The 17,695-nt window shown below is 38.2% G+C and overlaps 1 protein-coding gene across 7 annotated transcripts in view; it reads left to right on the top strand.

Annotated features, from left to right (window-relative positions):
- flncb (filamin C, gamma b (actin binding protein 280)) overlaps nucleotides 1–17,695 on the top strand; it is an 82,054-nt gene that overhangs the window by 50,114 nt on the left and 14,245 nt on the right. For all 7 annotated transcript variants that reach the window (XM_027151442.2, XM_027151449.2, XM_027151446.2 and 4 more), the window contains 18 exons: nucleotides 79–215; nucleotides 1,415–1,608; nucleotides 1,769–1,882; nucleotides 1,997–2,140; nucleotides 3,260–3,383; nucleotides 4,443–4,603; nucleotides 4,683–4,773; nucleotides 4,873–5,042; nucleotides 6,705–6,822; nucleotides 6,920–7,182; nucleotides 9,089–9,686; nucleotides 10,155–10,328; nucleotides 11,751–11,913; nucleotides 12,072–12,232; nucleotides 13,032–13,199; nucleotides 13,816–13,939; nucleotides 14,069–14,225; nucleotides 17,470–17,659. In XM_027151442.2, coding sequence (XP_027007243.2) covers nucleotides 79–215; nucleotides 1,415–1,608; nucleotides 1,769–1,882; nucleotides 1,997–2,140; nucleotides 3,260–3,383; nucleotides 4,443–4,603; nucleotides 4,683–4,773; nucleotides 4,873–5,042; nucleotides 6,705–6,822; nucleotides 6,920–7,182; nucleotides 9,089–9,686; nucleotides 10,155–10,328; nucleotides 11,751–11,913; nucleotides 12,072–12,232; nucleotides 13,032–13,199; nucleotides 13,816–13,939; nucleotides 14,069–14,225; nucleotides 17,470–17,659 — 3,251 coding nt within the window. The remainder of the gene's footprint in view (nucleotides 1–78; nucleotides 216–1,414; nucleotides 1,609–1,768; nucleotides 1,883–1,996; nucleotides 2,141–3,259; nucleotides 3,384–4,442; nucleotides 4,604–4,682; nucleotides 4,774–4,872; nucleotides 5,043–6,704; nucleotides 6,823–6,919; nucleotides 7,183–9,088; nucleotides 9,687–10,154; nucleotides 10,329–11,750; nucleotides 11,914–12,071; nucleotides 12,233–13,031; nucleotides 13,200–13,815; nucleotides 13,940–14,068; nucleotides 14,226–17,469; nucleotides 17,660–17,695) is intronic.

Below are 17,695 nucleotides of genomic sequence, written 5' to 3'. Positions count from 1 at the left end.
TGATACACCCAACTTTGTGTGCGTGTGTGTGTGTGTGTGTGTGTGTGTGTGTGTGTGTGTGTGTGTGTGTGTGTGTAGTCCATTTGAGGTGTTGATCAGTGAGGAGGCAGGACCTCAGAAGGTGAGAGCATGGGGTCCAGGCCTGGAGACAGGCATGGTTGGCAAATCAGCTGACTTTGTTGTGGAAGCCATCGGGACGGAGGTGGGAACTCTGGGTAAGGCTTCTTATGCTTTGTGATATTCTTTCTTTCTGAGGTTTGTTGTCAGAAGTCTGGAGGTCAGGAAGTCTAGGATTCAGTAACTGTGTCCCAAATGGCGTACTATTCACTACGCACTTACACTATGCACTATGTTTACTAGCATCAAGTGTATGAGTTTTAGAAGAGCTGCATCATCAAAAACAAAACACTAATGGTACTAACAGGAAGCCGTTTCCAAGTGGATGACAGACGGCAATGTCCAACATATGTAATGTGATGATGCTAGATTTAGCCGATTTTAATAAATGCTAACCAGAGACTGTGCCTGGTAGCCTCACTACCAGAACACAGAACACACTACTTACACTATTTATTTCACAAAATGTTTTGGCATATGGACACTTTAAGGACAATAATTAAAACCATATGCATTTATGTATATTTATGTATATGTATATACATTATTTTTCACTTATATTTTCATATTTTATATAGTTTTTTTAAATATAGTTTATACTTTTTAATTTTTTTTTATTTATCTACCTCCTTTTGGTTATATTTTTTTATCCCAAATTGCATTCTTTATGTTTGAATACCGAACAGATGCGAACAGATTTCACTGCATGTCGTACTCTGTATGTATGTGTATGTGACAAATAAAATTTGATTTGATTTGAAATTCTCACTAGAGCTGTCACTTTTATTGAAAAATCAACACAAACATCCTTTTCCGTATTTTATTAACACCCCGTACAACGTCATTGAGTATCATGCAGTCATACGATGTTGTAGGATTTGTGCTGCTCTTGTGGCTCTGTCTGACTTTCTGCTGCCTCGTTGGGGTAGTAATTCAATGGATTTGTGTCATGGATCTGTAATACAACTGCTTTTTACAAAGACTGAAACTTTAGAACCCAAAATACTCTGATTATCTGAGGTCGTAATTGTCTGCTCAATACAGATCCTCTACTTGCTGTTATCTTCTATTTTTGTATTATTAACTTGCTTAATTCTTTATTATTATTAATTTACTGATGGGTCAAGAGAACACTGCTGGATCACATGCTAAATAACAAAATGAAATTAGTTGTCTAATTAAACTCTTAAGGCTGCATGTTAATATTCGTATGGGCAAATTATAGTTTGAAGGTTTCATGTCATATTTGAACAAATGACTTCTCACTCATGACACTAATATATGTGTGTGTCTGTAGGTTTCTCCATAGAAGGCCCGTCTCAGGCTAAGATTGAGTGTGATGATAAGGGCGATGGCTCCTGTGACGTTCTCTACTGGCCCACAGAGCCTGGCGACTATGCTGTCCATGTCATCTGTGACGACGAGGACATTAAAGACAGCCCCTTTATGGCACATATCCTTCCTGCAGCCAATGATGTTTTTCCTGAGAAGGTCCATCCCTTTGATTATCCCTTAACCTTTATGAGTACTGATAATTATACAGTACATTTTCAAAGATTTAACCAGAATACTAATCTAATCATAATATCTCATAATGATAGAGAAAAATCACATAATGACAGTCCTGATAGTTTTCTCTTTCTTATTGCAGGTGAAATGTTATGGTCCTGGTTTAGAGCCTACAGGCTGCATAGTAAACAAACCAGCCGACTTTACTATAGATGCTCAGGGAGCAGGCAGGGGTCAGCTGAAGATCTACGCTCAGGTATCTAACTTCAATAATTCCTTTGATTGCACAGCAATCCACAAGCATTCAATATAAATGTGTATAAAAATCCCTTTCATTTGCTTTGTATTTGACTCAATGCTTATTTTTTAGGACTCTGAAGGTTACCCTATTGACATCCAAATTACAGACAATGGTGACGGAACATTCTTTTGCATCTACATCCCTACAAAACCCATCAAACACACCATCATCATCACCTGGGGCGAGGTCAATGTACCCAACAGTCCATTCAGGGTAAGAGCTTGCTCAGAATATCCAGGACTTTACCAGCTGAGTTACATCGGGAGCTTCGGTAGGCTGTTAACAAGTCTTTAGGCGACCTGTGTGTGCAGTTATTCAGGGAAAGTCTAAGTTTATACTGGAAGATATGTCTTTTAAAGACGACATGCAGACTTACATCATTACTGGATCTGAATGTAACCCTGTATGTATGAACACTGAGCTTTATCCTGGGTTATTGACACTCTAAACCCTGCTATTAACTCCGGCTAGAGGAACGTTTCACGCTTGTAATTTAGAAGCAGGGTTAGCACTGTATTTTACCCGAGGTGATGAAACCCTGCTCTGAAGCAGATATAGCAGCGCTTTTGAAGTGTCTCAAAGTGTGAAATGATGTGAATATTCCGGCTAGATGCTTAGCGACTGACACACAATCATTTGTCAACATTGAAGAAGGTCAATGCAGTAAGACTGTATATTGAATCCCTCTTTATTAATTCCCAGTGGGGATTAATAAAGTATCTATCTATCTATCTATCTATCTATCTATCTATCTATCTATCTATCTATCTATCTATCTATCTATCTATCTATCTATCTATCTATCTATCTATCTATCTATCTATCTAGCTAGCTAGCTAGCTTGCTATCTAGCTTTCCATCCATCCATTCATCCATCCATCCATCCATCCATCCATCCATCCATCCATCAATAGTCGTTGCAGCATTTGAGGGGAAAAAAGTATAATGGTGAATGAAAGTGTAAATGTTAATCAGAGCAAAAAGAAGAGATTTTTAGATTTACTCATTGTTTTGAAAAAGAGATTTTTATGGCGAAGATTTTTCTCGCTGATGTGAAACTGCAAGACAAGCTATTGTATTTATCCTTGGTCACAAGCTGTATTTATCCCGTCATCTGCAAATAGTGAAACATCAGATTGTGAATAGCCAGGATTAATTGTTAAACCCAAATAAAGTTTGAGCAGTGTGAAACATTAAACAAGAAAACCCAGGATTGTGTGAACCGTGGAAAGCTCTATACAGTATGAGTGTCATATTAGTACAGGATCAGTATGCAGTATGCAGTATAACTTTGACCTCAGTGTGTTGTGCCTTGTCTCGAATGAAATTCAGGTGAACATCGGAGAGGGCAGCCACCCTGAGAATGTAAAGGTGTATGGACCGGGTGTGGAGAAAAGTGGCCTGAAAGCCAATGAACCCACCTATTTCACTGTGGACTGCAGCGAGGCTGGACAAGGTCAGTGTGTACACTTACTTCTGCTTTTTCTCTCATGTTTTTTCTGATAAAAAAAACTGTTTGGACTGTATAGACACTCTATAAGTTGGGTTTGGTACAAGAAGAGTGTAAGGTACCTGACTCAGGTCTTTTACGTTTAGATAATTTATCCAAAACGTTCTGGATGTTTATATTTCTTAGGCTTTTTTGAATTCTTGATCTCATTAAGACTCTAAGGACTGTATTTTCATAAGCACAGCATGCACAAGGAAAACTAGGAATAAGATATAAAGATCACATAAAGCACATTGTATATGTTGTAAATCTTTATGGTCATTTAAAACACTGCAGTTTCTCCTGAATCAAGATGGCTGAAGAATCAGGAGGCACAGAGAGCCTGGGCACTCACTGCATACAGTACAAAAACTGTCAAGTTATATACTGAGGATTAAATAAGTTAAATTAAATCGATAGATTTTTATTAAAAATTTAATTAATTGAGTCTAATCCAGTTTCATCACATAATCATGGACAAAAAGTAAAATAAAACCCTCACTTTTGTATGTCGGTAATCATCAGTGCAGTTGGAAATAAAATAAAAAATGTAATATTATGGGTTGGATTTGAATGAGTATAGTATTAAAAACTCTGTAAAAAAAAATCTCTGTAAGCTCAAGAGTGCGCACAGTACAGTAATATGAGGTCACTGACAGACTTCTAGGCGGATTTTAGTGGCAGATCCTTAAATATATTTTTTTTTTATCTTTTGTCATTAATTTAGTCTTAGTGAATACATTTAATGACAGCAGAGCAAAGAATATGAGACACATCCCTTGTGGCCTAAGAAAATTAGACAAACCTTAGAGCCTTGGACCTTATTAAAACCTTTTATTTTAAATGTAAATGTAAATAACAATTTTTGCACAGAACATCACTTCATACAATTAATATAGTTATCAAGTAATGTTTATTTATTTATTCATTTATTTATTTATCATTGATAATGCTTTTTGACACCATGGTGTATGCATCCTTTCTCAAAACTGTATACAAACGTCTTTTACGCTTTCCATCGTATAGGAGATGTGAGCATTGGGATCAAGTGCGCTCCCGGAGTGGTAGGCTCTGCCGAGGCCGACATCGATTTCGACATTATCAAAAACGACAACGACACCTTCACTGTCAAATACACACCACCAGGCCCTGGACGATACACAATCATGGTGTTGTTTGCAGATCAGGTATGATTCGCATGCTTATCAACATTAGCATTTTTCGCAGATTTCATAACGGTGGTAACAATTTTTCTGACGCCTCTAGGAGATACCCATCAGCCCCTTCCGTATTAAAGTGGATCCCTCTCATGATGCCAATAAAGTCAGAGCAGAGGGTCCGGGACTGTGCAAGACTGGTACGGTTCTGCATCTGTGGCACTGTGTGTGAGGAAGTTTGTTAGAACTGTTGGTGGTGATTTATATGATTTATATAATATCGTGTTCATGGGTTGTAGGTGTGGAAGTGGGCAAGCCAACACACTTCACGATCTACACTAAAGGAGCAGGCAAGGCCACGCCAGAGGTGCACTTTACTGGAGCGCTTAAAGGAGAGGCTGTCAGTGACTTTGAGATCATCGATAACCACGATTACTCCTTTACTGTCCGCTACACTGCGCTACAGCAGGTAGACTGATCTCTATTAACAGTGAAGTACAACATGACCTAGTGTTTATTATTTTCCAAAATTGGACTTTCTAAAGTATTTTATTCTTCGTAGAATGACTATATTGTACATCTTTTTATAGTGAAACAGGTTTGTTGCTGTTATATCACAGCTGTAAACAGTCCATAGAGTAGCCATAATAGTTCATGTGCACATCGTTGCTACATAAATACACATAAACAAATTATAATGAACGTTCAAATATTAAAATAAACCTTTAAAATAAATCTTAAAATTTTAGCCAGAACTGTAGAAAAGGTTGTTGTTTAAAAAAAAATTAACACCTTCAGACCAACCAGAATTAAGAATTCAGCAGCACTAACAATACTATACACTGTTACTATACACTATACACTATACTATACAATACTATAACACTTTCTATACACTGTTTATAAACTGTCCTTGTGCTTTCTGTACACTTTTTATACACGTTCTATAAACTGTCTATGCACTTTTTATATTGTACACAGTCTAAAGCCATTCTAAACACTGTCTATACACTTTTTATACACTGTCTATACACTTTTTATACACTGTCTATACATTTTCTATACACTGTCTATGCACTTTTTATACACGTTCTACAAACTGTCTATACATTTTCTATACACTGTCTATACACATTCATAACACTGTCAATACACTTTCTATACATTGTCTATAAACTGTCTATGCACTTTCCATACTGTATACAGTCTAAGGCCATTCTATACACTGTCTATACACTTTTAATACTTTCTATACACTTTCTATAAACTCTCAATACCCTATCCACTTTTTCACTCTTTTTATACACTGTTTATACCCTTTCTATGTACTGCCTATACCCTTTCTATACACGCTCCCTACACTTTCTAAACATTTTATATTCACTGCCTGTACATCGTCTATACACTAATATACCCTGTCAGTATTTATGCTCAGCATTTTTTTCAAGCATTTATACACCAAAACCTTGAACTCTTAGCACAAATGTATTAACGTGTTAGAAACAGATGGAGGAAGGAAGTTTGCAAAGGGACATCAACTCCCACACAGCCGCTATTTTCAGTGGTCTAATGAATTCAAGGTCTCACGGCTATAAATGTAGTTTGTGGTAATTGATTTGACATAGTGTTAATTACCGCTTGATGACTGAGAGTCAGATGTGAGCAGCTTTGTCAGGACATATTAAATCCTCCTGTGACATATGGTATTCACTTCCTGCCCAGTTTAATAGAGGTTTGATAGATGTTAAACAGTCTGAAAGTCATGTGGCGTTTTCACTTTTGTCCCACAGATATTGTGTTAACAAGTGTATATGTAAAAAAGGTATTAATAGGTATTAATAAATAAAGGTTTTAAAGTATAAGAACCGATATCAAATCTTTATTTAAACTTAGAAAGCAGCATTTTGCCTGTCCTTGTATGTAATAACAGCAATTTACTTTGAAATATAATTAATTATATAAAGTATTACAACATTCTACTGCTAGTAAATTTGAAAGAATATCAGGTTTACATGGACACACATTCTACACCCTGAATCAATAAAGCAAAACTGTCCCAGTGCAACACTTGTCTTTATTTATAGTAGGATATATATATATTTTTTTTATTTCTCCTGTTGTTTTTTTATAGGGTAATATGAGCATTTCTGTGTGCCATGGAGGTGACGCCATCCCTAAAAGCCCCTTTGTTATTACTGTTGCTCCTCCACTGGACCTCAGCAAGGTCAAAGTCCAAGGACTTAACACCAGTAAGTTTGCAGACATGCCATCTGACAGATATATAATGTATTTTATATGTGAACGTCTCCTGTGACTCTCCTGTGATGTACTGTATGTGTTGTGTAGAAGTGGATGTTGGAAAAGACCAGGAGTTCACCATTAACACACGTGGAGCTGGAGGCCAGGGCAAAGTGGATGTGAAAATCCTCTCACCTTCTCGTCGGCCAATCCCGTGCAAGGTTGAGTCTGGACCTGCCAATGAAGTGCATTCTGTGAAGTACATTCCACCAGAGGAAGGACCCTACAAAGTGGACATCAGTTATGATGAGAACCCTGTGCCAGGAAGCCCCTTTACTGTGGAAGGGGTCATGCCTCCTGACCCCTCTAAAGTAAGTGTTATAATCACAATCAAGTTTGGTCTGTCTGTCTATCCATCCACCCAAAAACCCCATCCATACATCTATTCTCAAACCTATCTATCCAAACATCAATCCATTCACACACATTTCCATCCATCCATCCATCCATCCATCCATCCATCCATCCATCCATCCATCCATCCATCCATCCATCCATCCATCCATCCTTTTAACCACTTCTATCTATCCATCCTTTTACCCATCTATCTATTCTTTGATTCATCAATGAACATACCTACTCATCTATTCATTCATCCGTCCATCTATCCATCAATCCATCCATCCATAAATCCATCCATCCATCCATAAATCCATCCATCCATCCCTCCATCCATCCATCCATCCATCCATCCATCAATCCACATACCATATATCTTCCTATATTGACACACTATATTACTTCTACATATTCACATACATCCATGGATCCATCTTTCCATCCATCCATCCTTGCATGATCCTTTCTTCTACAGTATGTGCACATCATACTATGTACGTGCATTCTGCGTCAGGTTTGCTGGGATCTCTCAATATGACCTAAATGGATTTGATTATATGGTGGTCTAGTAACAATCCATTACTCTGATGGGAATCACAGTGTGTGCTGTTACATTTCGAACCAGTCACGAATCATTTGACTGCATTTTGCTTCAGGGCCAAGATCTGAAATGTATTAAAAGTTGGCTGAAGTTGGACAGACCTTTCTTTGTGAGAAAGAATGTATATGAAAATGTGCAGCACACACACACTGACTGAGCAACCAAGTGTCAGGGACCAGTGCAGTCAAATTTACTGCCTATCCTAATTATGTTCTGCAGACAGCATGCAGATTGCGTTTAAATAGCAGTCTGGGTATAAACGATCCATTTTTTGTTTTATTCAGGAATATTTTTACATGACTGTAAGCTGCTCATCGGTGTTTTAAAGACGAGAAATGTTTTGAATCTAATACAGCAGCAGTGATGAGGAATGTTTTGAATCTAATACAGCAGCAGTGACCATCTCATAAGATGTAACTAATTGCGTTCAGCTTCCCTTGAGCCTTTGAGGCTCTGTAATTAAGCATTAATGAAGGATCTTCATCACTAGTAATTAATGCCATGTGTCTGTCAGCATTCCCTCAGAACATTTCTCTGCCTGTTCCTTCTCATTAACCTTCTCTTAAAAGGCGCGTGCGTGTGTGTGTGTGTGTGTGTGTGTGTGTGTGTGTGTGTGGGTGTGCATGAGTGTTGACTTCACTGTTTCTTTGATTAACCGAGGATAAAATTACTTGGCCAACGAGGTCATTAGTGTCCCACAGAGTGTCTGTGAGCCACATGTTCCATCTCATACTATTCACATAGTTAGACTTGGGAATCAAATGTGACATGGCAGGATATTTAACCGCTGCAGTAAATGACTAGATGATGTTGGGGTTGTAATTAATTTGTCGAGTGGGATATGAACCGGAGTGTGCTTGGCCACAAGGGTTAGTTTAAGTACATCTGGAAAACTTGAATTTATCAACAACAAAGTAGATCATGACACACCACAGTCATGTATATAGTAGGAGAGTAACACGACTCCACCGTCTGAAGCCACGACATCCTAAATAGCGTTATTAAAAAGTAGTATAAAAAAAAATCGAAATCAAAATTCTAATTTCATTTGTCACACACATCCATACATCATATCACATGTAAATGCTTCTCTAATGTGTGTGTAATAAAATGTATAATAGAAAATATAATAAAAATAGTTATGATAAAAATAGAAATATGTAAAGATATGTCGAGATTATATTTTAATATGTTGAATATATATTTAATAATATTTAAATAGCATTCACAGATTTATCATCTTGCCATTAATTGAATTGAATTGAATTGAATTTAAGGTGCGAGCCTATGGCCCAGGCCTGAGAGGAGGAATTGTGGGTAAACCAGCTCCATTTGCCATAGACACCAAAGGTGCCGGCACTGGTGGACTAGGCCTGACAGTGGAGGGCCCCTGTGAGGCCAAGATTGAGTGCCAGGATAATGGAGACGGCTCCTGCTCCGTATCCTATTTGCCCACTGAGCCTGGCGAATACGCTATCAACATCCTGTTTGCTGATCAGCATGTTCCTGGCTCCCCATTCAAAGCCATGGTGCAGTCTGTTTTTGACCCAAGCAAGGTGACGGTTAGTGGTCCAGGTTTAGAGAGGGGCAAAGTGGACGAGGCTGCATCCTTTACAGTGGACTGTTCCAAAGCTGGGGATGCTGATCTCACCATTGAGATCATCTCAGACTCGGGTGCCCAGGCTCAAGTGCACATCCAGAACAACAGTGACGGCACATACTCCATCACCTACGTGCCCCCCTTCCATGGAATGTACACCATCACCATTAAATATGGAGGACATGCTGTGCCAAAATTTCCTGCCTGTGTCCAGGTGGATCCTGCTGTCAACACCAGCGGGATCAAAGTCTATGGACCAGGAGTTGAACCCAGAGGTACACCTTCTTAGCCAATGGAAAATACGCATTCAGTTTTATAGCAGTTCAGATATAAAATATGTATATGTGTTTTATTAGCTATATAAATTGCATTTAAACTAATACACACAAAACGTCTGGAGTAAATAGCTAAATTTTCGTCAAAGTTGTCAGTTCTAACACTTAAAAATAATGATTCTTGAAATGATTGTCAATAGAAATCCAAACAAAATGATCTGCACAATAATCTTTATAATTCAAAACATTTACAATTTACTATCTTGTTTAAAAAAATTCTAACTAATGCGGGTGATGCAGCAGTGCTTTAATACTATAGTCTGTCCAGCTCTCTTAAATAAAAGAGGGACTAATAGCTAGCATTCAGGTGCTGATGTGCCTCTTTGTGTATTGTGTGTCTTTGTGTGTTGTGTTTAGTGTGCTGTAATTTAGACTGAAGTATCTTCTGGTGTTTGTGTGACTTTACAGGGGTCCTCCGAGAGGTCACGACACACTTTATTGTGGACACACGCACTCACAATCTGACCGGAGGAAACCACATCAAAGCTTGTATCATTAACCCTTCAGGTTCCAACACAGATGCGTACATCACCGATAAAGCAGATGGGACCTACAGAGTGGAGTACACGGCTTATGAGGATGGTAAGATGATCAACAGAGTTTTATAGATAGGTTTAAAGCATGGGACATTTTCAGATATTACTTTGAACAGAGTGAATTGAATTGAGATTGAATTGAATTGTTGTTTTGACTCACGGGGCGGACTTGGAGGATTAGCCGGTTACAGTGGTCCCGGATGTAGGATGTAATCAAACTGAGACCAAATTTTACAATCTGCTTCTTTGCTCTTTTAAGAACATATTCCATGATCTTGTCTGTCATCATTTAATAATGCAAGCTGCTAAGATTTCAGAGGTTTTTGGAACAACCTGTGATTAAGGAAAGGAAAGCTCTTTCCTAAATTTATACTTAACAGGCCAAAATATCAAACTTTATTTAACTCTTTTTACCAGCAGACAAAACACTGGTATTTGTGCTTGGGCAAAATATTCATAGCCCTTATTTTCTTTACACAAATGTTTAATCTTCAAAGTAATTGATGATTTCTACTCTCTGTGATGCCCCAAGTGCTAATTCATTGGCATCTAAAGTTTGATGTATCTAATGCATCATTGTATTAAATAAAAATCAATATCAATTATTTGAAATTCGACAGTTCCAGGGTTCCAGGCCAGGATTGACCATTATGTCCATACTTAGATTCACAGTACAGGTTCATTCTTACAGAATGTTCTCATTAAAATGAACCGAGAGTGCTTAATATCAATGTTAATTTGGTTCAATGATGCTAATTAACAGAGATGGGGGACTTGAGTCATATGACTTGACTCGAGTCAGACTTAAGTCGCAAATTTGAGACTTGAGACTTGCTTGACAAATATTAAAAAAGACTCGACTTTGACTTGACATTCATGACTTGAGACTTGACTCAGACATGAGTTAAATGACTCAGAGATGGGGGACTCGACTCGAGTCAGACTTACTGTAAGTCGCAAATTTGAGACTTGAGACTTGCTTGACAATTATTAAAAAAGACTCGACTTGACTTTGACTTGACATTAATGACTTGAGACTTGACTCGGACTTGAGTTAAATGACTCAGAGATGGGGGACTCGACTTGACTCGAGTCAGACTTAAGTCTTAAGACTTTTGCCTTGACATTCATGACTTGAGACTTACTTGTGACTTGCACATGTGTGACTTACTCGCACCTCTGCTAATTAAGTGCATAAACTGGATAAACTAGAAACAAAATGACTGGACATGAGTACAAATAAAAAAGCTGCTTGTATTCGTGATCACAATTTTACAAGAAGGCTCTATTTCCTAAAAGCAATGCATGGTTACGATCAGGATATTGTACAGATTACAGAGATATGGTAGAAATGTATATTGTATTAGCAGCTGCAGTCATGGAGTCAGTGTTGTTATCATAAACAGTCATAATTACACCAACCAGCTCTGCACAAATAGTAACATGCTCTGAATGTGTGTACGTACAGGTGTGCACCTGATCGAGGTGTTGTATGATGACGTGCAGGTTCCTAAGAGCCCGTTTAGAGTGTCAGTAGCTGAAGGCTGTGACCCGAGTCGTGTGCGGGCGTACGGACCAGGTCTGGAAGAGGGTCTCGTCAACAAATCCAACTGTTTCACCGTGGAGACCAGGTACATATTTTATTTTGACTTATTATTGAGTTTTCCTATCATATATTAGCACATATTATGCCAACAAGCCTGCTAGATTCTGAAAATAAGAGTTAAAAACGTTAATAACATAAAAAGTTATTAGGGCTTGCAAAGCATCTGTTCGTTTTTTATTGCAGGGGTGCTGGTACAGGTGGCCTGGGCTTGGCCATCGAGGGCCCGTCCGAGGCTAAGATGTCCTGTAAGGATAATAAAGATGGCAGTTGTAGCGTGGAGTACATTCCTTTCACTCCTGGAGAGTATGATGTTAACATCACATTCGGAGGCCTTCCCATCCCAGGTGGGATTTTTCACTGCAGGATTTGTGAATTAAAGCTTCAGTCTCAAAGCTTTCTTTTGCTGTTAAAATATTTTTGTAGATTAACCCAAGAGCAGGGTAATAAAATTCAGATAAATCAGTATTAGTTAGTAATAACTTTAGAGCTGTATTAGGTTTACACTACTAAAAGAAACAGTTTCATATAGAACCTAATATGGTTCTCTCATTTGCGTCAGATATTAGGCATTTGAAAATGGGGCCATTATGAAGGGTTCATTGAAATGACTTTTGACTTAAAGTTGGCACGTTTTAGAATAATTTAGTGGTACTTTCTTCTTCTTCTTCTTCTTCTTCTTCTTCTTCTTCTTCTTCTTCTTCTTCTTCTTCTTCTTCTTCTTCTTCTTCTTCTACTACCAACAGCACTGTGTCATTAAATATTGTCTATAGTATTAATAACAGCAAACACATCTTCCTTTTTCTAAATTGTTTCTGTTATTTTAGATTTAATTATTCAATAAATTTAATGGACTATTTTTTATTTTTTTTTAGAAATCTGTCATTCATAAACCTAAATTCAAAACATCTTGCAGACGTGTCTACAAACAGTATAGATGCAATTCCAAAAATGAATGGCGCTGATTTTACTTTATGCATTCTTTGAATTCTAGAACTGTTTTAGTATAAAATATCCTACATTATACTATGTTATTGCTCCCCAAAGGTTATACAAAGAACTAAAAGGGGGAAAATAACCTCAAGGAACCTTTTTTCGGGATTGTAAGACTGTTTCAATAGAATGTCGGATGTTTCTACCACACAGGCAGTCCATTCAGAGTCCCAGTTCGAGAACTGGTGGATCCCAGTAAGGTGAGGTGTTCTGGCCCAGGCCTGGGAAATGGCGTACGAGCTCATGTTCCACAAACCTTTACTGTGGACTGCAGTAATGCTGGCTTGGCCCCACTAGAGGTTTTGCTCTATAGCCCAACTGGTAAAAGCTCACTTCACCCAAACCACACACTACATTCATACATCGATACATTCATCAAATAATGTATGACAATATGTCATGGGTTGCATAGTATACTAAAGCAAAGTATGTGGAACATTACTCAAAAAGATAATTTCCTTAATCAGACATCCAAGTAACAACAAACCCAACAAATCACAAACTTAGTGTTTAAGCGAACAAAAACCTTAAAGAAATATCATATATTGACTTACAATCTTCTTCATGTTGAAGAGTCCAAGATCCAATGACGTATACCAACATGTGTTATACATTACAAGAGCCTCAGCGGTGTTAATAGAAGCTATTAAACGTTGGGGGGTGGGGGTGCTGCTAAGGAAAAAAAAAACACTTGTGAATCTACTTGAGAAAACATTTTAACGGAAAAAAAAATCATCATTAAGGTCAAAATGTCACACACTGTGCTTGTCATTTATTCATATGAAAGGTGCTGATAGTTTTGAGCTAACACCTAGCATTTTCTTACACTAAAATTTTGTAGATTTAACCTAATCATTCAATAAACGTAACAATTAATCGTTTAAAAAAATGTATATACTATTATTGATTTAATCATTTCAATACTTCTCCTCTGTAGGAGCGACAGAGCCGGTTAACATTACAGACAACGGTGATGGTACTCACACTGTGATGTACACCCCCTCCAAGGACGGGCCTTACACCGTTTATGTCAAATATGCTGACCAAGAAGTACCACGCATGTACGATACTCTCCTATTCGCACTCTAATCATTACAATTACAGCATTACCCAAATGAACAGTTTCCTCATGTCCACTAATCTGACAAGACTTTAACACCATTGCTTTATCATTCTTTGGTTTGTACCAGTCCCTTTAAGGTAAAAGCCCTGCCTGCTCATGATGCTAGTAAAGTTCGTGCCAGCGGACCTGGTCTGAACGCCGCTGGGGTCCCTGCAAGCCTTCCAGTAGAATTCACCATCGATGCCCGTGATGCCGGTGAAGGACTCCTTACTGTCCAAATCCTGGTGAGCCACATGATTGTCTTGGCTTTATTCTTCAGACACTTTTTTTTTACTAGAATTCATTACTCCTGCTCCACATCTTGAACTTTGACCCCAACTGCAGGATCCGGATGGGTGCAGGCGCGAGGTCTCTGTGTATGTGGAGGACTGGGGAAGGAGGGTGTGGGACAGCCATATAGTAAAGGGCACCATCCCCTTCTATATTCTTAAGAAAGGCTATGTAAGGCCTGTTTTAGGCTCTTTCTTTTCCAGCCACTTCACCGTGTCTGACGTCTTCCCCCTTCTTCCCTTTCCTCCTCTCCCTGCTTTTTTGAGCCTCCATACCCTAGATCCCTAGATCCCTATAATTTTACACTACTTAGTAGTGTATCACTTGCCATAAGGCATGTGAGAAACATACAGAGGCTAGGTTTACCTTTGCCCCTTTTCCACCAAGGCAGTTTGAGTGCTGGTTCGGAGCCAGAGCCTAATTTAGTACCAGTTCTTTCTTTTTCGACACCCAAAGCACCGGCTCTGAACCAGGAAAAGTGGTTCTTAAGCAGCACCAAAACGTTGAGACTTAAGAACCGCTTGCGTCTGGGGCTGTGGGTGGGGTTACTGTGACAAAAGAGAACATTGTTAGCGCCATTTTAAAATAATTTTAAATCAGGATTCGCCACATTTGGATACCAATGTAGGTTTGCAAAGCCATGAGCATTAACAGTAAAGCAACGCCATTGTTGATGTTGTGTTTGCCGCTGCTGTGCTAACGTTGCTGTATAATGTTGTATATAATGCTTATCCTGGCTCTGTGATGGCTCTCTAGTCCATGGAAAGGCAAACCGGTTATTAGAAGGATCGCCAGTGGAACCAACTTCGAACCAGCACCAGCACGAGCTCTGAACCAGCACCAGGTTCTTTCTGGTGGAAAGGGGGCACTTGTGAATCTGTAATTTTTCTTGTAAATGTACCTCTAAACCTCTTAATCCTTCATTTTCTTAGTATACACTCTTAGATATAGAGTTCAGCTTAACAAGTGCACATACAGTTCAATGCATATGGGGAGTTATAGTTCCTGTAAAAGGGCTCAGTATCAAGTATCATGCCTTATACAAAACATGAAATGGGTGAAATTTCACTCAGAAATAAATGCTGTCAACAAATGTGCTGCTAGAGTGCTAAATGTGCTGCTTGTTGACATGCAAGCATGCCTTTTGATAAATCTTTAAGGTTTGATGTACATAATAGTAAGAACAATGATAATTATTATTCCCGCCACAAAGTTGTTCTGCTAACAGAGTAAACATGTCACATGTGTTTTAATTCAGTTACACTCCAGATATTTTCCATCACAAACATGTCTGTATGTTTGATTGGATTTTCCCTGATTTTCCTCCCAATTTGGTCACCTTACACCTTACGTGAAACCTTCCAGCCTCAAATTTTTGAACTGTTGCATCACAGAGCAGCTTAACACACTTTGAGTAGAGCAATATGAGTTTAATTCGATTCAGTTCAATTGAATATTAACCGTATAATGCTTTTAACATGAAAATGGTCATAAAGCAGCTTTACAGGAATATATTAATTCAGGATATAAATGATAAATTTTACATTTAAATGTATTTTTAATGAGCAAGCCAGAGATGACAATGGCAAGGAAATATTTTCCCTCTTCCTCACAAATGAGCTCATAGACTCATAGATTTTCTAGTGTAGCTGTGACCGATGGGAGAATTAGAGCGTCATGTCTTACATCCTTGTCGTTATTCAATCTCGCATTTCCTCTGAAATAGCTAAATAAACATCTCCTTACTCCTTAAAACCTCAACAATTATAGATAGTTCTTTTAACCTGGGTCCCCTGTGTGGCTTGTTACCATAGAAACGATAACATATTAGCGCGAGTACGGAATTGAGAATTCAACAGCGCTGTGAAATCCGAACTTCTCCAAATAAATATATATTTTCTTTAGATTTTACAGTGTTTTCACGTGATATATGCGTGCCATACATTGTTAGTTTGTTCACTTTTGTTAAAACCCTTGCTTGCAGTCGCTCCCTGCTTTAAGGATATTTTTATTTTGACTGAAATAGTGCTAATTCTATACATTTGGATTGCAGATTTTTGTAAATGTTAACATTTATTTAAGCGTTTACTTCGTTATTTGTTTTCTGTTTCAGTAAATTCAGTACATAAAAAAGGCAGTAATTCAGTAATTTATTAATTATACATGCTAGGCACTTGCATCAGCGTCAGCTTCAGTACTTTTTGTTCTGTGAAGCTCTCTGGATTATCGGATGACAGAAAATATGTAGGGTAATTTAGCAAAATCCTTCATTTTTTGTAATATTCTACCTCTGCTGGTCTCTGTGGACTGACACTCCATTGAGTTTGATCTAATTATCCAATGTGGTTTTTCATCACATAACACACTAATAAAAAAAGCTTTGCTCCCTAAAACATATTTTATACCATCATTATTGCTTTTTTAAAAAGTTGGTAGTTGGGAAGTAAAGCTGTAGGTTTATGTATCAATGAGCCAGAGCCATGTTTTGCTTGATGTTGTTTGATATTTGAGTTTGAAATGTGGATGATGCACAAAAGGTGGTTTCACACTGATCTTAACTCCGGGTTATTGTTGTTCTAATCCTGCTGTTATCTCCAGCTAGAGGAATGTTCACACGTAATGTAGAAGCAGGGTCAGTACTGCTTTTTTTTTTTAAGCTTATGAAACCCTGATCTGATGCAGATTTAGCAGTGCTTTTGCAATGTGGTGCCACATCATGTCCAAAGTGTCGTCACAGCTCGATGCTTAGCAGCAGAATCCTACTAAAAAATTATGCTCTTCATCCTCATGTCGCTCTTTATGCATTCACGATATTCAAGTTTTGTTTTTCTTTTATCTTTTTGTCTTTGTTTTCTTACCTTCGTGCAACTCAGGAGGATTTAAACATCCAGGGGGATTTACATGTTGACATTTACATTTTTTCCTCACTGATGAAAAAGCACAAGCTGATATTTAAAGCTGTTGCATGGTGTATTTATCCAGTCATGGTTGTTGACCAAGAATACACAAAAAAAAACATGTTAAACGTTTACTTATGAATAGCCAGGATTCATTGTTAACCACAGGTAAAGTATAAGCGGTGTGAAAAGTCACACAACATAACCCAGGATTCAGTTACAATGACCCAGAGTTATTTTAAGTGTAAAAAGCCCTCACAAATGACATACTTGTTTGTTAAACTCACTGTGTTTTAAATAGGATCCAGAGGGAAAGCCAAAGAAAGCGAACATCAGGGATAACAGAGATGGAACCTACACGGTGTCCTATGTGCCTGACATGACAGGCCGCTACACCATCACTATCAAATATGGCGGAGATGAGATTCCGTTCTCTCCATACCGCATCCATGCGCTGCCCACTGGAGACGCCAGCAAGTGTTTGGTTACAGGTTAGCATCCGATCAAATCTGAACATTTCCGCTTGC

Source organism: Tachysurus fulvidraco, chromosome 19 (assembly GCF_022655615.1).
Source record: "Tachysurus fulvidraco isolate hzauxx_2018 chromosome 19, HZAU_PFXX_2.0, whole genome shotgun sequence".
Classification (NCBI taxonomy): domain Eukaryota; kingdom Metazoa; phylum Chordata; class Actinopteri; order Siluriformes; family Bagridae; genus Tachysurus; species Tachysurus fulvidraco.
This window is presented reverse-complemented; position numbering and strand designations above follow the sequence as displayed.